This window comes from Labeo rohita, chromosome 16, assembly GCF_022985175.1.
Source record: "Labeo rohita strain BAU-BD-2019 chromosome 16, IGBB_LRoh.1.0, whole genome shotgun sequence".
Taxonomy (NCBI): Eukaryota; Metazoa; Chordata; class Actinopteri; order Cypriniformes; family Cyprinidae; genus Labeo; species Labeo rohita.
Window position 1 is genome coordinate 12,882,019 of NC_066884.1, and position 25,650 is coordinate 12,907,668.

At 35.6% G+C, this 25,650-nt stretch overlaps 2 protein-coding genes across 7 annotated transcripts in view; both read left to right on the plus strand.

The window, feature by feature from the left end:
• phactr4b (phosphatase and actin regulator 4b) overlaps positions 1-12,172 on the plus strand; it is a 52,797-nt gene extending 40,625 nt beyond the window's left edge. For 5 of the 6 annotated variants that reach the window (XM_051131561.1, XM_051131560.1, XM_051131562.1 and 2 more), the window contains 9 exons: positions 2,715-2,846; positions 4,805-5,315; positions 6,633-6,925; positions 7,794-7,974; positions 9,703-9,758; positions 10,170-10,231; positions 10,342-10,479; positions 10,650-10,726; positions 10,822-12,172. In XM_051131561.1, the coding sequence (XP_050987518.1) occupies positions 2,715-2,846; positions 4,805-5,315; positions 6,633-6,925; positions 7,794-7,974; positions 9,703-9,758; positions 10,170-10,231; positions 10,342-10,479; positions 10,650-10,726; positions 10,822-10,837 (1,466 nt within the window). In that variant the 3' untranslated portion in view covers positions 10,838-12,172. The remainder of the gene's footprint in view (positions 1-2,714; positions 2,847-4,804; positions 5,316-6,632; positions 6,926-7,793; positions 7,975-9,702; positions 9,759-10,169; positions 10,232-10,341; positions 10,480-10,649; positions 10,727-10,821) is intronic. The other variant, XM_051131563.1, reaches the window with a different exon arrangement.
• Positions 12,173-14,109: 1,937 nt separating this feature from the next.
• Positions 14,110-20,943, plus strand: rcc1 (regulator of chromosome condensation 1). The gene is given in 11 exon segments (XM_051132438.1): positions 14,110-14,274; positions 15,061-15,159; positions 16,426-16,613; positions 16,731-16,910; positions 16,989-17,085; positions 17,172-17,294; positions 18,090-18,236; positions 18,324-18,406; positions 18,408-18,444; positions 18,561-18,713; positions 20,401-20,943. Coding segments are annotated over 10 exon segments (1,260 nt in total). The 5' UTR covers positions 14,110-14,274; positions 15,061-15,083; the 3' UTR covers positions 20,577-20,943.
• Positions 20,944-25,650: the final 4,707 nt, after the last annotated feature.

The window sequence follows — 25,650 nt, forward strand, 5'->3', positions numbered from 1 at the left end:
CTCTGACCCTTAAGCTGATCAACTTGATTACGAGATATACCGAGTTATTACTAAAAACAATGTTTTCATTTGTGCTGTAAGCTTGGATTTGTCATTTGTCCCTGATTGCAGAAAAACAATAGGCATGTTTGTTCCAATTTAATGGGAACTCTTTCTTATTTGGGAGAATTTATCAAATCTTTTTGTTAAATCATATGAGAACTTCTCACGTTCCACTGATATAAATATCTGATGTCCACTTTTTGAATTTGTCAGTGCTTGAAATATTATTAGGCAACTATTTAGACAAAACTATATGTTGAATGTAATCTATATATTCAGTTTTATATTGGGCATGGTATATTTAAGCAGTATAGCACAACAGTCCTGCTCAACTGAAAATCAGCACGGCTGTGATTTGTCTGCAGGCATATTATTTTGTATTTTTATTTAAGCCAAAGCATCAAGTTTTTTATGGTTTGAAATGTCTCAAACATTAAATCTCCACACTGCCTCCTGCTGTCCATTTGGAAAGCAGTCAATAAGCATGTCAGTCAGTACTTCTGAAAGGCAGAGCTGTACATCTCACTTGTGCATTGTTTTACTGCTTATAAACAATGTGCTGAGTCACAGTACAATGGAACGGTCCAGATCTTTGTTGAACCGCAGCCACCAGACTGTAGCTCTGCTGCATTATGAGAGTAGATAATGTATATGAGTCTCGCTGACACCATTTGTGTTAGTAACTATAACATGGTTGGATGCATTTTTGTTGGTATAATGACAGTTGTTTGGTAGCTCAACCTAAGACGTTGAAGGTAGTGGTGCTGTTGATGTAATTTGGATCATCTAAGTATTCATATCTATGGCTTAGCTGGTTGTTTAAGCCTATCTCATATATGCATTTAAAGTCAACGTGAATTGGCATTTGCAACCCATTTTACTTTCATAATGTGATGCGTTTCCTTTTTTTTTGTCATCAAGAAAAATTCAAATAAGAAAACAGGATTTGGTTCAATTTTAACATTTTTGTTAAATGCCTAAAAGATTGATGGATGCCTAAAACAAAGATCTATCTATTTGGCTAATGGCTAAAAGGGATAGTTCAGCCAAAAATAAAAATTCTGCCATTAATTACTCATCCTCATGTCGTTCCAAACCTTTAAGACTTTCGTTCGTCTTCAGAACACAAATTAAGATATTTTTGATGAAATCTGAGACTCTTTCTAACCCTACAGCAACCAAAGAAAACCAAAATAACGACTTCATTTCAACAATTTCTTCTTTTCCGTGTCAGTCTTCGACATGCGTTCACAAGAGTATTACAACGCATGCGTCTGTCAGCAAATGAAAATGAAATGAAACTGTTAAGGAGGGACAATTTGTGAAGAGATTCATTCAGAACAAAATCTGTGGCGTGATTAGGAGGTTAGATGCATACATTTGAACTGTAACATAGCCTTTTTATTTTTCCAGCGGGACATAAGCTAGCATACACTTGCTGCACGTCTCATAAAACGTTCAAAATTGTCAATATCTGGGAGTAAGAGAAGAGCATGTGGACAAATTTGACGATGCAAAACAGAACTCAATTTGGTCCTGTTTTCTGAGCACAGACACCGAAGCAGTGCCTCTCACACAGCACACGAATACTCTTACTCTTAAAAACACACAAAATAATATTGAATTATCAGTTTTGTCAAGTATTCACAAACACACTAGGTTATGTCTTAGGTGAACGTAAACGGTTAGGAGAATATCGGATGCGTATCAGTACATTGCATCTGTGTATTCCGTTTTAAAGGGACACAACAGAATCACAACAGAAGTCATTTAAGGTTACCTTTCCTATAGAACAGGTGCATACTTTGTTCTTTTATTAAACAAAATAAATAGCCTTATGTTATTTATCATTTTTTACACAACGGCATGTCATTTCTGTAACTACATGGATTGATTTTGTACAACAGTTCAATACACAAGAAGTTAATATTAAGAGATTCACTGACTTATGTTGTAGACAACATATTTCCTGTTTTTGCTCAATTTTGCCAACAAAATAATTTCAGACGCAGCCACAGCATTGTTTTGCATCGTTGAGCAACTTGACAGTGTTTTGTCCTGAATGAATCAACCGTTTAAATGACTCTGTTCAATCGCAGTGACTTACTTAACAGTGACTTGCTGCCACCTGCTGGCGGTTTTAAAGGAGAAGTTCACTTCCAGAACAAAAATTTACAGATAATGTACTCACCCCCTTGTCATCCAAGATGTTCATGTCTTTCTTTCTTAAGTCTTAAAGAAATTGTTTTTTGAGGAAAACATTTCAGCATTTTTCTCCGTATAGTGGACTTCTATGGTGCCCCGAGTTTGAACTTCCAAAATGCAGTTTAAATGCGGCTTCAAACGATCCCAAATGCTGTTGTAAACGATCCCAGCTGGAAGAAGGGTCTTATCTAGTGAAGCGATTGGTTATTTTAATAAAAATAATCCAATTTATATTACTGAAGAGTAACCTGTACTGATGATTGACAATAAGACCAGGAATGTGCATTATGAAAATAAATGGGGTCGATTTTGATTTCACGTTGACTTTAAAAACCTTCTGTGTGTGGTGTCACTGTCATGCACACTGGCGGGATGTTTACAGTCATTTAGAGGAATAAGTCGTCCCTGCTTTGTAAAGATATGTGTTGTTTGACGCCCGGGGACTGTGTGTTTTTGTCCCCCGCCAGCCTCCACCCTGCATGGGGGTGACGGCAGCGATTTCCCCCTCTACTGGTCCTGTTGGAAGCGTGAGGGTGACCATGACGTCTACCTGTCCCTGCCTGTCTACCTCTGCCGGCGGGCAGGAGGCATGCGCACAGGTAAACGTCGAGGCCGGGCCTGTCGCCAAAGCTGCGTCCTTCATCTGCTGCCGTGTGCGCTAGCCTCATCTTTCTCACTCTCAGCAAAGCATGCCTTCAGCGCACCACCTGAGTGTGGGACTAACGCGCTTCCCCCTTGCTGCTTCTCCTCTACTCTTTCTCTCTCACTCACATTCTAAAGTGCATGTTTTGGGCATTAAAGCTGTCACAAGCGTGCAGCACGTTGGCGCATTAATAACAGGTGTTTAAACGGCTAGAAGACCCCCTGTGGAATTGAGCCGATCTGAGCCACCGCTGCTGGAAATGCCCCGTCATGCCAAAGCAGATGCTAGCATATGTTCATATAAGCTACTCCAGGCAACAGTTGCTCCACAAGCAGCTGTGAGATTAGAGAACAAGGAATGAATCCAGTCCACCTCATCACATGCTGAAAGCCTGCGGGTTGCTTCGATTTAGGGCTGAAATTCATGCATTTGATTCGTAGAGAGGCAGCTAGGCTAACCCAAAGCATGTTTAGCTTAATTTATGCTTCTTAAAATAACGTTTGGCCACTGTTCTTCATTATACTTACACCATATCTTTGACAGTTGCGTGTAGAACAAATCATTTGTAAGTCATGTGACACGGGCTTCGGAATGCGTTTAGCAGTCACATGGCTTTTTGTCAATGAACTTGCTTGCTTAGAATGTGCTCTGCAAGAATTACTTGGTCTTCGGCAACGCTACTAACGGGTCGCGATGGAAGCTGTTTGATTGTACTAATGTGATATCACTAATCTGAAATGTGAAAACTTTGTGTGTTTATCAGAAATGGAATTACTCACCCCTTCATGCCATTCCAAAAGCATGTGATTTTTACTTATTCTGTCAAACACATATTTTTTAGAATGACTTCTAAAATTATATGAAAACTTTATGTAACAGGCAAATTTAAGCAATTTTTCACTGACGCTCTATTGTGCTGTTATTTTTGTGTTATTTATACATTATAATATTTAGTGATATTTGAATTAGCTTTTATTTTTATATTTTCAGTTTAAATTTTTAGTTTTTATTTATTTATTTTTAACCTGTGCAACATTTCAAATTTCCATTGAAATGTTTCCATCTAATATTTATATTTATAAATTTATATTTATAAATTAGCTTTATTTATATTTTCAGTTTTTAGTTTTAGTTTTTACAAAATCTACTTTTTACTTCAGTTTTAGTTTTTAGTTTTTTTTTTTTTTTTTTAACTTACGCAACATTTCTAATTTCTATTTAAGTTTTCCATCTGATATTTATACTTGTTTTATCTTTATTTCAGTTAATAATTCAGTTAATAAAAATGATTTTTTTATATATGTGTAATTTTAGTTTGTTAAAAATATTGGTAAGACTTTAGTTAGGTGTCATTTGTTAACATTTTGTTAGTTATGTATTAACTAATGTAAACAATCGATAAACAATACATTTATTACAGTATTTATTAATCTTTGCTAACGTTAGTTAATAAAAATACAGTTGTTCATTGTCAATATTATGCTTTAGTAGATGTTGAAATTAATGCTAACTAAGATTAATGAATGCTGTACAAGTATTGTTCATTTTTAGTTCATGTTAACTGAAGTAGTTAACTAATGAAACCTTATTGTAAAGTGTTACCAAACTAACAATACTAGTCATTGGAGCAGAATCAATGAATCAAGGAGTTAAACTTAAGAACAAATTATTTTGACTGCTTTTGAGAACTGGATCGATTCATTTCATTAACAAGATTCATAAAACAAACAAACAAACAAACTCCTCTTTTGTCTTCCTTGGAAGAAAAGCATACAGGTTTGGAATGGCATGAGGATGTGTAAATGATGACAGAATTGTACATTTTATCTGAACTACTCCTTTGAAAAACAAACACGATATGTTTGAAAACTGTTACTTATATTTACAATGTTTTTTGTGCATTATATACTACAGCTGAGCTCACACAAGGAGGCACCAACCTAGTACCGGCCAAGCCCTCACCCCCAATGCCCCCGAAACGAACCACGCCTGTCACCAAACGCAATTCAGAGGACTCCCCTCTGACCATTTCCTCCCTTCCCTCCATTCTGTCCGAGGACATGAGGGCCAACATCCCTGGGGGCTACCAGCTGCCCCCACCTCCCCCATCCCCACCTCTCCCCACACACATCCCCCCTTCCCCACCACGGGCCCACACCCATCATCTCCTCCACCAGCACTCCTACCCCTATCCCCTGCCCCAGCCACTTCCTGTCCACTTTGACCCTCCCAGCCCGCCAGAGGAACCGCCAGCCCGTCAAGCCCCTGTTCCCTTACACATCATGATCCAGAGGGCGCTCAGTAGCCCAGGACCCACTCTCCCACACCCAGATGGCTCCCAGCGTGCCCACTCACTGCTGTTTGAGACGCCGCCGGAGTACCAGGGCAGCCGCCCACTGCCAGTCACCATCCAGCCTCTCAAACTGTGAGTGAAATCTGGGCACTTTTTATACTTATTAATAGAGCTGTCAATCAAAAATATAATTATGAATAAAAATAAATGCTAAACATTTATTAGAACAGCACTAAAGTACTATATAAGGGGTGTCTTTCTTGATTCTGAAAGTTAAAAAGTTGCAAAATCAGTATGTAGAGTTGAACTCAAAAGTTTACATACACTATGCAGAATCTGCAAAGTGTTAATTATTTTACCAAAATAAGAGGGATCATACAAAATGCATGTTATGTTTTATTTAGTACTGGCCTGCATAAGATATTTTACATAAAAGACGTTTACATGTAGTCCACAAAAAAATAATAGTTATAAAAATGACCCCGTTCAAAAGTTTACATACATTTGATTCTTAATACCTGTAGTTTTTTTTTTTTTTTTTTTTTTTTATCGTTATTCATGAGTTCCTTGTTTGTCCTGAACAGTTAAAATGCCTGCTGTTCTTCAGAAAAATCCCATAAATTCTTGTTTTTTCAGCATTTCTGTGTATTTGAACCCTTTCCAAAAGAGACTATATGCTTTTGAGATCCATCTTTTTACACTGAGGACAACTGAGGGACTCATATGCAGCTGTTACAGAAGGTTCAAACGCTCACTGATGCTTCAGAAGGAAACACTGTGCATTAAGAGCTGGGGGTGAGAACTTTTGAACAGAATGAAGATGTGTACATTTCTTATTTTCCTTGAATATCTTTTTTTTTTTCATTTAGTACTGCCCTTCAGAAGCTACAGAAGATATGTATGTGTTTCTCAGAAGACAAAATAAGTTACATTTACTCTGATCTTCAAATTAAAAAAGTTTTCACCCCCCTCACCTCTTAATGCATCGCGTTGCCTTCTGAAGCATCAGTGAGCATTTGAAACTTCTGTAATAGTTGCATGTCCCTCAGTTGTCCTCAGTGCGAAAAGATGGATCTTAAAATCATACTGTCATTGTTGGAAAGAGTTAAAATGACACAAAATTGCTGAAAAAACAAATAATTTGTGGGACCTGAAGGATTTTTCTGAAGAACAGCAGGCAGTTTAACTGTTCAGGACAAACAAGGGACTCATGAACAACTATCACCTAAAAAAAAAACAAAAAAAACACACAGCTATGGATGATTCAGGTAACAACACAGTATTAAACAGGGTAATTTTTATAACATTTTATAGTACTAAATAAAACATGCATTTGTATGATCGTTCTTATTTTGAAAAGTTAATTAACATTTAGCAAATTCTAAACTTTTGACTTCACTTGTATATATGCATTTGGATCCCGTATGAAATAGATTTTTATTTGCGCAGGGATGAGGATGACTACTCAGATGAAGAGGAGGAGGAAGAGGATGATGACGATGATGATGAGGAACCTCCACCTGATCACCTCCCGTCCCCTCAGTCCCAGCCAGAACTTGAGCCTCGTAGCCGCAGATGCCTGGTCGGGGATCTGAGCGTCAGCATCATCCCTGAAGGAAACAACAGCAGCGAGGAGGAGGAAGATGAGGAAGATCAACAGCCGGAAGAGAGTGACTCGGACGGGCCCGTGCTGTACAAGGACGATGAATCAGATGAAGATGAGGATGACGACAGCCCACCAAGTATGTGAAAGGCTTTTTTTTTACTATATATTGCTTGTAAGTCTATTATGTTCAGTAAAAAACACAGTACATAGATTAATGGTGTGAACTTTAGCTGACTATTTGAATATATTTTAAAATGTAATTTATTCCTGTTGTAGCAAAGCATAATTTTCAGCTGTCCAGCTTTTACTGTCCAGTCTTCATTTACATGATCCTTTGGAAATCATTCTAATGTGCTGATTTTAGTGCTCAAGAAACATTTTTTGAAGGGATAGATTACCCCATGATTTACTCACCCTCAAGCCATCCTAGGTGTATATGACTTTCTTCTGTCAGACGAATACAATCCGATATATATTAAAAAATGTCTTGGCTCTTTCAAGCTTTAGAATGGCTGTGAATGGGTGTTGAGATTTTGAAGTCCGATAAAGTGCATCCATCCATCATAACAAGTACTCCACATGGCTCCAGGGGGTTAATAAAGGCCTTCTGAAGTAAATAGATGCGTTTGTGTATGAAAAATATCCATATCTAAAATTTTATAAACCACAATCTCTAGCTTCCACTAGCTGGCGTACACACATTCACGAGAGAGCGGCCTTCCAGCGGATGATACATGCAAAACATTATTGATGTTGAAAACCAGTGTACTGCTTAATGTTTTGGTTATTTGTATTATTTTTTTTTACATAAATATAAAGTTTCAAATAACATTTGTATATTATATTTTAAACACATTTATCTTTGCGTTTAGAAAGTGCCTTCTGCTATCCATATTAATTTCAGTTTTTTTCAGTATGATCGTATACTCAGACATCTGTCCATATAAAAGGGAGCCAGAACTTCTGACTTCATGCGTGTGTGCATGTGTGTTTGCTCGCTGCAGGTGCTCTGGCCAGCAGGGTGAAAAGGAAGGACACGTTGGCGCTGAAGTTGAGCAGTCGGCCCTCTGCCCCAGACAGGCAGGCTCCTGAGAGGCAGGCCAAAGTAGAGCACACGGGTCTGTCGTGGCAGAGCAAGGAGCAGTGGGAGGCCATCCGCACACAGATTGGTACCGCACTCACACGGTAATAGCCCTCTCAGCCACACACACCCACATAAATGTAGATTACAGTGAAAAACTGTTGTACTGGATATGTACACAGCTGTGAATATAGTTTTGTAGGCTGACAGTCAGTGCAAGAAGAACCAACAAGAAACAAGAAGTTAGTCTGGAATTGCTAAAATGTGGCTCTGTGTGTGTGTGTGTACTTGTTTTTGCTACATTGTGGGGACCAAATGTCCCCACAAGGATAGTAAAACCTGAAATTTTTGGCCTGCAGTCCCCACAATGTTAAAAAAAAAAATGATTAAAAATAGTAAATGACGTTTTTCTAAAAGTATAACGATGCAAACATGTTTTCTGTGAGGGCTAGGGCTAGGGTTAGGGTTGGTTTAGGGGATAGACAATATCGTGTGGTCAGTATACAATCTATAGTCTATGGAAAGTCCCCACAATTCACAAAAACAAACTTACGTGTGTGTGTGTGTGTGTGTGTGTGTGTGTGTGTGTGTGTGTGTGTGTGTGTGTGTGTGTATATATATTATTTTTTTTTTTTTTTTTTTTCTCTGATCCAATATTTTAATAATTATTATATAATAATTTAAAATCATTTTTATGTATATATTTTCCCCCATAGATGTATAAATGTGCATGTATACTGTGTGTATATATACCCACATATATGTGACCCTGGACCACAAAACCAGTCTTATATCCAACTCTAGTTATATGCATTGCTAAGAACTTTATTTGGACAACTTTAAAGGTGATTTTCTTTTTGCACCCTCAGATTCCAGATATTCAAATAGTCAGCCAAATATTGTCCTATCCTAACAAACCATACATCAATTGAAAACTTATTTATTCATCCTTCAGATGATGTATACATCTCAATTTTTAAAAAATGACCCTTATGACTGGTTTGTGGTCCAGGGTCACATATGTATATAAATATTAATTTACATTAAAATGTTGTATTTAAATCTATTATTAGTATAATTTATTGTTATAATTGAAGGATTGGTTCACTTCCAGAACAAAAATTTACAGATAATGTACTCAACCCCTTGTCATCCAAGATGTTCATGTCTTTATTCAGTCATAAAGAAATTGTTTTTTGAGGAAAACATTTCAGGATTTTTATCCATATAGTGGACTTCAATGGTGCCCGTGAGTTTGAACGTAAGGGCTCTAAATGATCTGCCAAGGAATAAGTCTTTAACTGCAGCATTTTCAAAAAAAAAAAAAAAGGGCTCTAGCTCTGCCATCTCAGCCAAGGAATAAGGGTCTTATTGCTGTTTTACTTTTGTTTTTGTAAAAATGATTTTCAGTCATTTTCCAACAAAAAACTTCTGCAGTGATGCATTTTTTGAAAAATTATAAAAAAAAATTATTTTTATTTTTTTGTGAAAATGTGTGAAAATGACATCATTTTGCTATTCCACGGCTGGGATCGTTTAGAGCCCTTTGAAGCTGCATTTTGGACGTTCAAACTCGCGGACACCATTTAAAGTCCACTATATGGAGGTAATTCCTGAAATGTTTTAGTCAAAAAACAATTTCTTTACGAAAGACATGAACATCTTGGATGACAACGGGGTGAGTACATTTGTACTGGAAGTAAACTTCTCCTTTAAATTCATTACAATTATTTAAATTAAAGTTTTTTATGAATTCGTATTACAATATTGCATAATGTCCAAAGAGAATATATGAATAATGAGTTTTTTGTTTTTTTTTTTTTTTTCTGTAGGCGATTGAGCCAGAGACCTACTGCTGAGGAATTGGAACAGAGAAACATTCTCCAGCGTAAATTACCTCTTTATACTCAGTCTAGTTATTGTATTGTGATTTATCTCCTGCTTCCGTTCTCTTCTGTCCCTTTTTCCTCGTTTCATTAGTTACTCATTTATTCCTATTCATTTATTCCCTCAGTGTTCACTGAAGGATTGACACTGACCCACATATATTTTACTCTCTGTCTCTATTGGTTTCATATGCCGGCAGACATTACTGATACTTTATGCTAAATAGAGTGAAGTCCTTGCTTTTGTGTCTCTCAAATGAGCTTATGAGTTTTAGTTTGTGATGTTTGAAATTAGATCCAAAATGCTTTTATTTTGTGCTTTAATGTGCTAACAGTTTATCATACTCCACATAATTTTTCAGTGAAATTAGATTTGAATCATCCTAATTGACACTGACGTTATTTCTCTCCAGCCAAAAATGAAGCAGACAGACAAGCAGAGGTCAGGGAGATCAAGCGCAGACTCACCAGAAAGGTGCGATTTGGGTTTGCTTGCATTGCATTTCACCTAGAATATAATATTAATGTTGGTTCTTACTTAACTGACAGCATTTCTGACATGCGTTTGTCTGTTTTCTTTTTTAGTTGAGTCAACGACCGACTGTTGCCGAACTACAAGCTCGAAAAATATTACGTTTCCACGAGTACGTGGAGGTCACATGCGCTCAGGACTACGACCGCCGTGCTGACAAGCCATGGACCAAACTCACTCCCGCAGACAAGGTACATCCAGAAATAAAAATACTAATTGCTGCGACGCACACATTTGTGTCTATATAAAGATCTAGGGATCTTTATATATGATTTGACTTAAGTACTTAAGATTATAAATAGTCTTAAAAGACAGTGATTTCTTTTAAATGTCTCACTTATTGATCTATATCTGTGTTTAGGCTGCTATTCGTAAAGAGCTCAACGAGTTTAAAAGCTCTGAGATGGAAGTGCATGAGGAAAGCAGAATTTACACAAGGCAAGTGTGTTGTTACTTTCAACATAGAAAAATACCGAAAACGTCTTGTGCAAAGCATCTAACCTTGTGTTATTTTTATCTGGTTTTGTGTATAGATTCCATCGTCCGTAATGCCGTCTTTTAACTGGAAATGAAGCACTTAAAGGCTTGTGGATATTTTTTTTTTTTTTTTTTTTTTTTTTTTTGAGGAGCCTCAGGGTGCCAGAGCTCCCTTCAGACTGCTTTTACTATGAATGTACTTCTTCAGATGCACAGGGACGCCTGGAGCATTCAAAAACATCAAAACAAACAAAACAGACCGTTTCTCAGTTGTCCACCCTCTATGGTGTGGGACGGGTGACCTCTGGGGGACAGATGCAGTATTTCTCCTGGACTTTAGGGGACCCATGTGCCAAGACAGAGAGGCGATGAAAGACTTATTAGAGGATGTTACTTGTGCCAATGGCAGATATTCCTCTCTCTACTCTCTGAATGGCCTTTTTTCTGCTTTTACTTCATATGATAACTTTATTTCCTTTCAGGGAAGTGTAACAAAGTTCAAAATAATAGTAATAATAATGATGTGACAATAATAAATACAGTAATACTACAGTAAGTGTTAGTTACTGAGCATAGCGGGGCAGAAAGAAAGAGCTGCAAGAATAAGGCCTGAACCTGGACGTTATTGTGTATTTGTGTATGTTTGTATAGGCTGCTGTAATTTTTCCTCTTAGTTTGACTCTTTGGAATGTTTATAATGTTAGAACCTTTAAGGCACAACTTTTTTTTTTTTACTCATTATTTTGGCTTTGGCCCTCTTTATTCAAAACAGGGTTACAGGTTCCCCCTTACTTTGTGGTCCTGACTGTTTGAGAAGAATAGAAGAAGTTAGGATCAGTTTTTAGTTAGAATGTAAGCATTTCACTATGGATCTACAGCAAAACTGTGATCTTTTTTTATCTTATTTTAATCATATCGCCTTCTGTAAAAGTGAGGTCCAGCTATTTCAGTTTTAAGTGTCCGAGTCATGTTTACAAAATATTTTATTTCTAAATAAAAAGGATTTCCTGATTATTTATTGCCCATTTAAATGGAGAATGAATTTAGTCCGGACACGCACTGATACAGCTCTAAAAATGAAGTTTTTGTGAAGTATTGTTGACAGGGAGGTTATTGCGGCAGGAACTCTTCTTCATTTTTTTTTTTTCCAATTATTTTATCATAATGTTGTTTTTTTGGCCAGTAGGATAATAGGAATTGCTCTGCTGTACAGATCCATTCTGTAGATGAACCTGACTGTTTGTGTATATCTTGTCTTCCTTTTATTTGAAAAATATTTTAAATATATTGAAACTCATATAGGTTACTATTTTTTTAAGCACAAAATTATTAGTGTATTATTCGACACTACAATGTAATGTAGCGTTGTATATTCTTGCTTTTTAATTCTATGTGAACTTTTAGAAACTGACAGTAAAATTGCTGTTTAGATGTAAACACCTCTAAATCTAAATTAAAATGCTTACCAATAATGTTTGTTGTGTCGCTGTCATTTTTTTTTTTTTCTTGTTAATGCTTTCTTCTGACATATTGACTGTTATTTTGTGCAGAGAACCTAAACAATAATGGTTTACATTTAACATATGCTGGGGTTCAGAATTCAGAAATAAAGATATGATGCAATGACAAATGATGGTCTTTGTAGGCCCTTCTTTTCACAGTTCTGATATGCAATGTCCAAATAATGAGAAATTACATTGCAAATATGAGAAATCACAGTTGAAAACAAAAATGAACACACTATGTGCGTAATACATTGCAAAAGAGAGAACAATGTGCCACAACTAACGCATGACATCAAAAGTGTGTCGAGGTTTTAGAGAGGAAGTGTTGGGAACAGGTAATATTACTAATTTCTGCCATGGTGTCTGTTCATTTTACACCTGTGGAAGCTTCCTGATGTTGTTAATTAAAATAAAGCTGAGAATAATTATTAATATAATATTATATACTAACAGTCACACATTTTTTTTTTTTAAGCATTCTCTTCTGTTCACCAAGCCTGCATGTATTTGATCCAAAATATTTTTAATATTTAAAATAACTGCTTATTATTTGAATATGTTTTAAAATGTAATTTATTCCTTTGATCAAAGCTGAATTTTCAGCATCATTAGTCCAGTCTTCAGTGTCACATGATCCATCAGAAATCATTCTAATATGCTGATTTGCTGTTCAAGAAACTTTATTATTATTATTATTATTATTATCATCAATATTTAAAACAGTTATGTACATTTTTTCAGGGCTCTTTGTAGTTATAGAAATTAATACTTTTAGTTAGCAAGGACCAAAAGTGATGATAAATGCATTTATAATATTACAAAAGATTTATTTTTTCAGATAAATGCTGTTCTTCTGGACTTTCTATTAGTCAAAGAAACCTGAAAAAAATTCTACTCAGCTGTTTTCAACATTATAATAATACTAAATGTTTGTCTGAGCAGCAAATCAGAATACTAGAATGATTCCTGAAGGATTATGTGACTGGAGTAATGATGCTAAAAATTGAGCTTTGAAATCACAGGAATAAATTACATTTTACAATATATTAAAATTAAAAACAGTTATTTTAAATAGTCAAATTAATTCTACTGTACTTTGGATCAAATAAATACAGGCTTGGTGAGCAAAGGTAAATTTGAATGGAAATAAGAAATTTTGCCTTGGCAGCTACACTGAAAAACGTTTTACTTTTGAATTTTCACTTAGAAAGTTCTAGTAAATTTCACAAATAATCGCAAAAAAACGGCATATACGTTGAATTAAACACTGAATGAAACCTTGAAGTAGAAAGACTGAAATAGTATTTTCTTGTAAAAAATAATCAGTATTCTGTTTTATTTAAAGCTTCTAAAAGCATTTTTAAAAACAAACAAAAAAGCTGAATAGAAATATTTTATATGTTTTGTATGTTTTTAAAATAATAATAATTCATAAAATGACAGCACATAACGCAATTACAAAAACCTAAACTAAAATTAGAATATTGTTCACACATTTTGCATAAAGATTTTAAAAACCCCTCCACATAATTAGAAACGGTCTTTGGATTTTATTCTGTTTTTGTGACATATGTGCTTGTATTATTCTAAATCATTACGAAAATTCTGAATAATGATTAACCGTAATCGTGTGTATATTGCATTTAAATTATCTTAAAATGCTACTATAGGCATACTTGTAAAATATCCCTTGATAAAAGATCATGTAGTATTTAAATACACAAACCAACACTTAACTTTAACGTGAAGTGACGATTATAAATCAAGCACTTTCTTCATCAAGAAATATTTCAATCCCGCCTTACCAATAGGTGGCGCTTGCGCTTTTGTTTATTAGCGCGATTCTGGTGAAATACGTGAAGTAGTGCGGGAGTGAGACACGCGTGCGTTACAGTCTCCGAAGGAGTTACTAATGTTCACAAACCTCCTCGAACAAGCAAAAGCGTTGAACTTGGGCAATTTTCACTCATAAGTGTAGGTTTTCATCTCATCTGCCTTCCGACGGTAAGATAATAAGTATAAGTCTCTCAGAAGCCCAGGAAATGTAATACAAACAGGGCTTTGGACTGCAACCGCAAGTGAGCTGTGTACGGAACAAGCATGTTTGACCGGGTTTAATTCATTCAATGATCTTAGTCTTATTTAAACGGTATATGATTTTGTGCGACGTGATCTCTGAAATAACTAATCGTCAAGGCAAATAGTACAAGGTTAAACCATGTAAGTTAGTCATTGACTCCAAAGTGTCATTGCATAAGCCTTGAGCTGGTTAAACTTTTAGCGGGTTGTTCCTTTAAGACGTTGAACTTGAACTCAAATCTTGTTCCGCCATATCTAAACAATTTCATGTGGTTAAATGATGTATAAAAGCTAAAAAAGTAAGAGCCTGTGTTTTCCAGTGCCATGTTTGGCCGATAAACCGCCATCAAGCATTTGCCGCTGTCAGTCAGAGACCGTGAAGTCACCGCCAGAAAACAGGATGGCTGTGTCTCAGAAACCTAGCCAGTTGCCTAACTTGGCAACATTTTAACTATTGATGCCCAAAGAGGCTGAGAGAATATATAGCCAGTATTAAGAGCCCTGTGCAGCAGTACAGGTCCTGGAAAGCCTTGTTTGTTGCTTAAGAGTTAGAAATTTTCACCTTTTCCTGTACATTATAGCAGTCCAGGCCTGTTTTACGTGTAGGCCTTAAATGCTGTTTAGTTTTTATGTATGCTTTTCCTTCTGTTTATATGTATACAGAAAGTTGCTTTTATTGCTTACATGACTTTTTTTTTTTTCTAGTTTTAGGTTCTGTCAAGAGTTTAGTCACCATGCCTGCAAAAAAAGCTGTAAAGAGACAAACAATTGCAGCACCTGAGGACTCAACGGTTGTTAAAAAACAAAAAGGTAAATTGTCCTGTCTGTATTTTCTTATAGTCAGAGCTTTAATTAAAACTGACCCACATTGTAGTTGTTTTCGTCCTAAAAATATTGTTTTTGTCACATTTCGTTGAGATTTTCTTAAATAAGCTACGTTAAACACAAACCATCAGTCTTTAGAAATGGCTGTAAAGACGCATCTTTCCATGGATATATAGTTAACCTGCTATTAACTTAACATGTTTCCATAGCATCTGAACCAGGGTTGCCAATTCCACAATTTTACTGTGCAATTGGGCTATTTTAACACTGTTGCCGCAGGTTGTTGTTTTTCATGCCTGCTGGTTGAAGTGACCCCAATAACATGATATTTGGCCCCTGAAATGCTAATTTTACCAGAGGAACCCCAGCAAAAATGATATCACATTTTCAAGGGCGTAAACGATTGTGCATTGCACAGTTTTTCACACATACACGCAATATCCGTATCATATGATAGAACTCCTCATTCTAGGCAACTTTGCCTCTAGAACCACTGTTGTCAATCAAATCATTTGTTAAATGATTGAGAGGGTTTAAAAAATCTACTTCTGTGAACTAGTCCTAGGTTTTTGCTCAGTCTGGCAAAAAAAACACTGCAGTACAATTCTCTGGACTCTCTATGTCAGGGGTGGCGAACTCCGGTCCTGGAGAGCCGCAGCCCTGCAGAGTTCAGCTTCAAACCCTAATTAGAACTCACCTACCTGTTGCTTTCTAGTAACCCTTCAGACCTTGAGTAGCTTGTTCAGGTGTGTTTAATTAGGGTTGAAGCAAAACTATGCAGGGCTGTGGCTCTCCAGGACTGATGTTTGCCACCCCTGCTCTAGGTCAATAATTATCAAAAAAAAAATGTAGAAATTTACCCTTTGGAAAGCTGTAATGGGATCCTTTAGAAAAGCGGTGTGTCCAAATTTACCCCAAATCCTACAAAGTCTAAAGGAAAACTTAAAACGTCAGGAAACCGGTGAGCACATGAGACCGGTGATTCTAAAGAAGCATCCAAAGTTTTAATCGCACCACAGCTGATGCTGTAAGTCATAAATGTTAAAGAACTTAATATTTCAATGGTAAATTACCTGGATTTGCCAAAAATGCTTTTTTGAATCATTGATTTAGGTGGTTACAGGCTTGCTACATAATGTCTTTTTTCATATGTGCTTAAATGTCAAAAAGCGCTTGAACCCTGGTAATCGCTGCTTTTTGTAATGTCTGTATCTGAACACTTATGCATTACTTTTGTGTGGTTGTTTGTAGTCTCTCACAGCAGTCATGGGCAGGAGAAGGGCCTGGTGCTTGTTCTGGGGCAGGGTGATGTCGGGCAGCTTGGCCTGGGAGAGGATGTGCTGGAAAGGAAGAGACCAGCTCTGGTGACTCTTCCTGAGGGTATTGTGCAGGCTGTGGCTGGAGGCATGCACACAGTCTGCCTCAGCGACACAGGAAATGTAAGCTGAGTACACAACAATAATCACAAGCTTTATACTGACCTCAAAACCCTGCTAATGTTTTTTTAATCACGTCTTTCTGACGTCCTCCCTGTTTGTTTTCTCATCCCTGTGTAGATTTATACATTTGGCTGTAACGATGAAGGCGCGCTGGGCCGCGACACATCTGAGGAAGGTTCAGAGATGGTGCCAGGCAAAGTGGACCTTGGTGAAAAAGTGGTGCAGGTTTCTGCAGGGGACAGTCACACAGCTGCCCTCACGGAGGAGGGGGCCGTCTATGTCTGGGGCTCTTTTAGAGTGAGTATAGCTTTTTATATCCTGCAGCGGATTAGAATCATGCTACCAGTTTTGGTTGACCTATCTTTTCTGTTGCAGGACAATAATGGTGTCATTGGACTCCTTGAGCCCATGAAAAAATGCACATTGCCCGTCAAAGTTCCTATAGACAAGCCCGTGGTTAAAATAGTCTCAGGTGGGTCATAAGAATTCAAGCTGTAGCTTTACATCATTGGTTATGTAATTTAATCTGAGTAGTAATATTTTGATTATAACGTAAAGGAAATGACCACCTGGTGATGCTGACTGTGAATGGAGAGCTGTACACCTCAGGATGTGGAGAGCAAGGACAGCTGGGCCGTGTGGCTGAGCACTTTGCTAACCGCGGAGGCAGAAAGGGGTTGAGTATGTATCTCCATTTGTTTGAACTGTCACTTCTGGAATTTGAATGAGTTATATAATATACTCTAAAAATTCTTATTGTTCCAGCTTTTAATTTATTATTTTTTTAAGGCTGTATTGCTAATATAGGCTGTTTATTTGATCTAAATGATAGTAAAACAGCAATACTGTGAAATATCTTTTTTTTTTTTTTTTTTTTTTTTTTTTTTTTCTACTTTAATTTTAATTGCAACGCTGAATTTTTAGCCATTACTATAGTGTTCAGTGTCACATGATCCTTTAGAAACTTTTGAGTCTTTGAGTAGAAAATTCAATAGTACAGAATTTAAATGTGTAATCTTTTATGACATAATAAATGTCTGTATTTTCAATATATTGATCAATTTTAGTGTTGGTTTAGTAGTTAAGGTTTTTGTTTACATAATGTGTGTGTACTGTGTATACTTATGTATAAATAAATGCACTCACAGTGTATATTTTGAAAATATTTACATGTAAAGATTTTTATTCATATAATTAATATTATATCTAGATTAAATATATTAACATATATTTTTCTTAAATATATCCATGCATGTGTGTGCATTTATATATACATAAGTATACATAGTACATGCATACATTACTTAAACAAAAATGTTTATTTTGGAAGCAATTAATCGTTTTACACCACTATTCAATGTAATGCATCTGCTGTATAGAAGTATTTCTTTCAAAAAGTCTCACCGACCCAAAACTTTTGAAGGGTAGTGCATCTTGCAGTGTTTATATAATTTAAAAAATTTTTTTCTTCCTCAGTGAGGCTGCTGGAGCCGCAGATGGTTATCATTAAGCCACGGGGGAAGGTCGTCTTCACGGATGTCTTCTGTGGAGCGTACTTCACCTTTGCTGTGTCTAAAGAGGGACACGTCTATGGATTTGGCCTTTCCAATTACCACCAGCTTGGTACGATTCCTAGCTCATTCAGTCTTTAAGATGAAATGTTCTGTTGCACAATTTTTAGAGATTTTTTTTTCTTGTCACTTTTTGCAGGCACCCAAAGCACAAACACCTGCTTTGTTCCTGTGAAACTCAGTTCTTTCAAGAACTCCACCACCTCCTGGGTGGGTTTCTCTGGGGGGGCAGCATCACACACTGTGCCTGAATTCAGAAGGTAATTCATCCACGAACCTCATTTGTTATGCTCATACATTAAAATCAAATTTTCTTGTAAAATCATGTGTTCCATCAGTGGATCAATAGATGTTCAGTTGCTGTCTTCATCCACAGGACAAGTACACAGTCTTGGTCGGGCCGAGTATGGCCGTCTGGGCCTGGGGAAGGATGCGGGGGAGAAGAGTGAGCCCACACCTGTTACTGGGATCAGTGATGTTCAGATGGTTGCCTGTGGTGCTTCTGTGAGCTACGCTGTAACTAAACAGGGTAAGAATTAAAAAGTGCATCAAAATTCAATGTCATCAGTTTGCCAAAAAAACAACCCAGAACATTTTATGCACTATTTATGCTTAGTAGGGAGCAGGTGTACGTTTGTTTCATACCAACAAATGGTTTGAAAATCAAAACTTTATGTATTCAAATGTTTGTCAGAATGGCTTTACGAAACTATTTGCGCAGTGTATTCTGCTCATGTTTTATGAATGAAGGCCTAGTGATTTCTGACCACTTTAACCCAAACAGATCCTTTTTGGCTTTGGGTTTATTTTGGCTAATCTTAAATATTTTAGCCACTACAAGTTATTGTGCAAAACTTGGAAATGCATTGTAAACCATTTCAGAGTGTATACAAATTCTGTATAAAATCAGATGGTCATCAACCTGTATTTGAGAGGTCCCTCCTCTCAGACAACAGGAAAGTACCTATAATAACTGTACCATTCAAAAGTTTGGGGTAGGCAAGTTGTTGTTGTTTTTTTTTTTTTGGCTTTGTTTTTGAAGTAAATTTCTTGTGCACACCAAGGCTGCATTTACACTTCCATTCAAAAGTTTGGAATCTTTGGGAGTATTTTTTTATTTATTTAGTTTTTAGATTTATTCAAGCAATAGACGTCTTTACTATCACTCTTTATCAACTTAACACATTCTTTCGGAATGAAAAGAAAAATTTACTGGCTTTACATTTTGAACGGTAGTGTATCTATTAAGATTTCTATTTTAAATAAATGTTCTTTTTAATGTTTTATTCATCAAAAAATCCTGAAATTTCCAGGTTTCAAATAAATATTAATCTGCACAACTGTTTCCACAATTTCCACAATGGATCAGCATTTTAGTATGGTTTCTGAAGGTTTAGTCATTATGTGACTAAAGACTGGAGAAATTATGCTGAAAATTCAGCTTTGCATCACAGGAATAAATTTGAATTTAAAGTGTATTAAAATAGAAAACCACTTTTTTAAATTGCAATAAAATTTCACGATATTACGGTTTTGTTTTGTTTTTTTTGTTTTTTTTCCCCTGTATTTTTAATTAAATGTATGCAGCCTTGATGAGCAGAAAAGACTTTAAAAAAATAAAAAAATAAATAAAAAAATCTTACTCATTTCAAACTTTTGAACGGCAGTGTGTTTAAAAAAAAAAGAAATAATACAGTAAACCGGTAATATTGTGAAATGTTACAATGTAAAATAACACAATCATTCAGAAGTCATTCTGATACACTGATTTGGTGCTCAAACATTTATCAATGTTGAAAAGAGTTGTGCTGCTTAATATTTTTGCTTTTCAGGATTCTTCGATTTAAAAGAAAGGTTAATAGAACCTTTATCTAAAATGGAAATCTTTTGTAACATTGTAAATGTCTATTGTCATTTTGATGATAAATTTAATGCTTCTTAATTAAATAAGTGTTTATTTCTTTTAAAAAAGCCTTATCATAACTTTAAAAGAGCGGAGTAAATGTAATTTTAAATTGGTTTTTAAATGGCAAATGCCTCAAATGACGCAAAGTGTGTGTTCACGACTGTATCTTCGACCTCTAATTACATTAATTGTACCAGTCAGAGCAGTTTATTTTTAGAACATTACCAAAATAACACCAAACTGTACTGTTGGTTTGTTTTGATCATCAAAGCTGTGTTTTAGTTTTCTAACATTGCTATCTGTTGGCTAGGCTCTGTGTTTTCCTGGGGCATGGGCACCAATCTGCAGTTGGGTACAGGAGAGGAGGATGATGAATGGAGCCCAGTGGAGATGATGGGCAAGCAGCTGGAGAACCGTGTAGTTCTGTCAGTGTCCAGTGGAGGGCAGCACACAGTCTTGCTGGTCAAAGACAAGCAGGAGAGCTGATCTTTAACTCCTTGACTAAAGACAGCTGAGCCAAACTACTGTATCAGTGGTATCTGTAACCAATAGCTTGATCAAGATCGGGGGAGTCTGGGGTCGGTAATGCTTCCTGTGCTGAGCTAAGCCAGCCAATGAGGGAGAGAGTAGGATGAGTATCATCTAATTAAACCTTTTATCCCACTTTATGGGGAGCCCAAACATTCACTGGATATGGTCCGGTAGATGATCAAAGAGATCTTTTTTTATGGACTTTTTTTTTCTTTGCTTTATCTTCTTAATTCTTTTTAACAAAGATCTTTAGTATGCCTCCTGGAGACCGCCTGTCGTGAGTGATTGTATGCATGTATGAGCTGGAAAGTGATTTAATAAGTCTTTTAGATAAGTCCCGAAAACCTTTTTTAAATTCCACGTTTTGGTCCGAGCAATAAAAGGTTACGATAGCAGGTCTAATCTGTATCACTCACACACAAAAAAACAGATTTGGTATTGCTGTACTTTGCAGTGTTAAACTGTTTTCCTAATTTCGTAATTGAAAATATTATTGTATCCATGCATTGCTGGCCTTGTGGACACTTAATAAAAATGAGTCTTTACAGAAAGTGATGTATGGTTACTTTTTACAGTTACTTTTTTTTTTTTTTACTGCTTTTAGCTGTTTTTTTTTTGCTAAATCAGCTGCTTTTAGTTGTTGTTGTTGTTGTTGTTGTTGTTGTTTTTTTCCCTAAATTAACTGGTTTTAAGCTGTTTTATTAGCCCAATAATATCAACTGCTAAATCAACTGTTTTGTCGTTTTTCCCTAAACCAGATAGCTTTAGCTTTTAGTTGGTTTGTAGCCTTTTTTTTTTTTTTTTTTTTTTTTTTTTTTTTTTTTCTCACTACATCAACAGTTTTAGCTGTTTTTCACTAAATAAACTGGTTTTAGCAGGGGTTTTTTTTCCCCCAAGTCAACTGGTTTTTGGGTATATATATATATATATATATATATATATATATATATATATATTTTTATCCAAATAATGCTAATTAAACTGGTTTTAGTTTTGTTTTTTTTTTTGTTTTATCAAATAGTTTTAGTTGGTATTTAGATGTTTTTTGCTCGTTAACTTGTTTTGGGAAAAAAAGTTTTTCGTTTTTTTTTTTTTTTTTTTTTTTTTTGGTGCTTTTAGCTTTTTTTTGTTTTGTTTTTTTGCTAAATCAGGTGGTTTTAGTTGGTTTTGGCTGTTTTTTTTTATTGTAAATAAACTAGTTTTAGCTTTTTTTTTTTTTTTTTTTTTTTAAAGCCCAATAATGCTAAATCAACTGGTTTTAGCTGTTTTTTGCTAAATCAGTTGGTTTCGGTTGTTTTTTGTTGTGTTTTTTTTTGTTTTGTTTTGTTTTTTTGTTTTGTTTTTTTTCCTGAATCAACTGGTTTCAGCTGGGGGTTGTTTAGCCGAATATTATAGATTGACTGGTTTTAGCTTTAAGTTTAAAACTGAATACCTTTAACTTTTAAAACTTTTAAAGTTGATTTATACATATGAATATATGAAAGATTAATAAATAAGCTTCCCATTGATGTATATGGTTTGTTAGGATAGGGCAATATTTGGGTGAGATACAACTATTTATAAATCTGGAATATATATAGAGAGAGAGAGAGAAAATCAAGTTCTTAGTAATGCATATTGTTAATCAGAAATTAAGTTTCGATATATTTACGGTAGGAGGTAATGTGAAAAATATTAAAAATATTTTCATGGAATTTACTTTATCCTAATGATTTTTGGCATACATTTTATTATTATTATTTTGACCCATACAATGTATTGTTGGCTATTGCTTCAAATATACCTGTGCTGCTTATAACTGGTTTTGTGGTCCAGGGTCACATAACGTTTCACTTATAGAAGTGCTGAATGTTTCTTTGTATTTGTGTGGTTTGTCCACTGGATGGCAACAATGTGCTCAAAATTAAAGTGACGTTCTTCAGTTTAATTGCTTGTATTTTAGTACATTTCTTACAAATTGTTTGGATTTAGAAGCATGGTCAATGTTTTTTTTTTTAATTAGCCTGTATCAAAAAAAATACAAATCCTTGTGCAACCAGAAGAAATGAATACTCTGTTAGATATATATCAGAGTTGATGCTTACATAAGTAGTTCCTAAATTGTTGAAAACACTTGAGGCTGGAAATGGTTTGGTCACTATTGATAAAATTTGCAGATCAAAGCAGCACTTCAGCATCCATGAAGGGGAAATGGTATTGTGCTCCTGGTCTGCTCTTTATGTTCCAGCCAGCAGTGAGTCATGCTGAGAGACTTTATGGGGCATTTCAGTTGAAAAGCCCTTCAAGGCCCACTTTCTCTGAAAGCTTTGAAATGCTAACAGCCTCTTCTGCAAGCACTTAATTGACCACCATCATTTAATGCTGTCATCAGTGGGGGGGTTTTATGCAGGGTGTGAGGCAGCATGAGGTAGCTGCTCTGAGAAGTGGACAGGGCACTGGCTTTAAATGTTATTGTTTTTAATGCCAGCAAGTTTCATTAAATGTGTTTCAGAGGAACGTCCTTATTTGCAAAAGTATAAATGACTCGTTGACTCATTTCTATCATGCAGTTCCAAAAACGTCATGAAAATAAGAAGTTTCACAGCAGGCAGTTCATGAATTGTTTAAAAGCACAAGGATTTTCTACAGCTCGTTAAAGGTGCACTCAGTATTTTTTATTAATTAAAAAGTTTTACGTTATGTAAACGCTTTCAAATGTTTGAAATTATGTAGCTACACATCACAAAACCAGCTGGAGAATGTTTCACTCATAAATAATAAGATCAAATTAGCAGTGAATTTTTGATGGTAAAATGTCATTTCAATAGGAGGCCATGCGATTGGGAATTTTGTGCAGGGTAAGTATTTCCTCACACAGATTTCACAAGTTGCTTTCACAAGTTCAAGTTGTTCACGTGGTTTGCCACGTTGACCAAGTTTCTGCCAAACATTTGCTGGTAGCCTTCCTTCCATTTTTTCTGTATTATGAAAGTCAATGACTACTAGCAATTTTTTTGCTAACAGTCTTGAAAACAACATTTGTGATCCTGGACCACAAAACCAGTCTTAAGTCGCTGGGGTATATTTGTAGCAGTAGCCAAAAATACATTGTATTGGTCAAAATTATTGATTTTTCTTTTATGTCCAAAATCATTAGGAAATTACATTTCATGAAGATATTTAGTAAATTTCCTACTGTAAATATATCAAAACGTAATTTTTGATTAGTAATATGCAATTAGTAAGAGCTTCATTTGGACAACTTTAAAGGTGATTTTCTCAACGTTTAGATTTTTTTGCACCCTCAGACCCTCATCCCGGGCAAATATTGTCCTATCCTAACAAACCATACATCAATGAAAAGCTTGTTCATTTAGCTTTTAGATGATGTATAAAGCTCAATTTCGAAAAACTGATCCTCATGACTGGTTTTGTGGTCCAGGGTCATATTTGTGTTCATGAGAAGAACTTTTTTTTTTCTTTCGTAAGAATGGACATTTGTAAGTTAAATGGGTCTGGCTTTGCAGTGTTATTTGCTTCCGGCTATTTTTAGTTCTGAAAAGCAGTTTGATATTGCGAACTGTTGTGTCTTACCATAATAATCAAGATAATACATTAAAATAATTATTTTAATGTATTATCTTGATTATTATAAAACGTTTAGTTTAGTTTTTTATTGTGTGGTAACCGTTTTATAAAAGCAGTAAGGTACTCGAGGCATACTGTATTGTGAATAAGTCACGGCAGAATGGCGTTGTTCATCATCATATTGTCTTTTCCCAATAACAAAATTACAGAGTGCTCCATAACTGATAAAACTGTTGACTTAAGTGTTTCTGTTTTCATAAGTGAAAACTGGCATGCCTGTAATTGTTGGGGTTAGATATGATATTTTCTGTTCTTTCTGGCATGTAATGTGCATTGTATGTTTATAATATCAGCATGCCTTTAAACCATTACACCAGTCATTATTGTATAGCATCTCATCCTGATGGGTAAACAACCACATGTTGCCATGGAAACTGAACAGAACAGCCCATAATGGAAGCTTGGTCTTACTGGAAATAGGTATGATTATGATTTTCACCATATTCCCCTGAGATAAATTATATGGGAACTGCTAAGCTTTGAGCATGACTGACCTAATATATCATTTATTTATTATTTAGGCTTGTGACAGTCAAATAAAAATAATGCTAAATAGTCAAACTGAAGAGGATCTTAAGCATTTTCCCCAGTTTAGATTTTAGCATTTTAGACATGTTGAACATCACTTACCTATTGTATTATGTACAAAAATGTGAGTTGAGTGTAAAATCAACACTGATTCTGTGATTTAGCCCGCAGCTTGTTAACAGCGCATCATATAAGGACACTGAATTGGGTTGAGCGCAATTTTGTGCAGAGTGTGATACTCCTGATCAATCTAGCTGACACGCTGTCTCTTGTCATTACTGTGCCTCGTGATGCTTCCCTCCACCCACCGTAAACAGCGATGCTCTCTGATCTGCTGTTTATACCATTATGTAACTGACACTCCAAACCACAATTACAAAGAACTGGAGAAGCATATAAACGACATTTGCTGACCATGATGTTTTGTTATTCAGGCCATTTGTTAATCTAAGATTCTGTATTTGTGTCTGCTAGCCAGTTGAGATGCTGTATCCCTACATAGCCATTTCCAGAGTCCATTATCCCTACTATGGTACAAGGTGTACTGTACACTATTGCTTTAAATCAGGGTGCTGCTTTCAAAAATAACACGTGGACTGCTTCTGCTCCTCGTGCATGTAGAAAGCCACAATAAACAGGATTAATGGCATAGTTAAACTCTTGATTTGACTTTCTGTAGTTAACAATCAACATTTAAGAGTTTCAGGATCTATTTTTTTACTCTGTTTATAAAAAGTGCAGGGATTCTTTTGATTTCCATACCTTATTTCTGGATCTTTCCATTGTGACAAATAAAATAGGGTAATTATTTAATTTGACCAAATGAACAATATAATTAAATATACAATGAACAAAGATGATTAACTCAACAGTT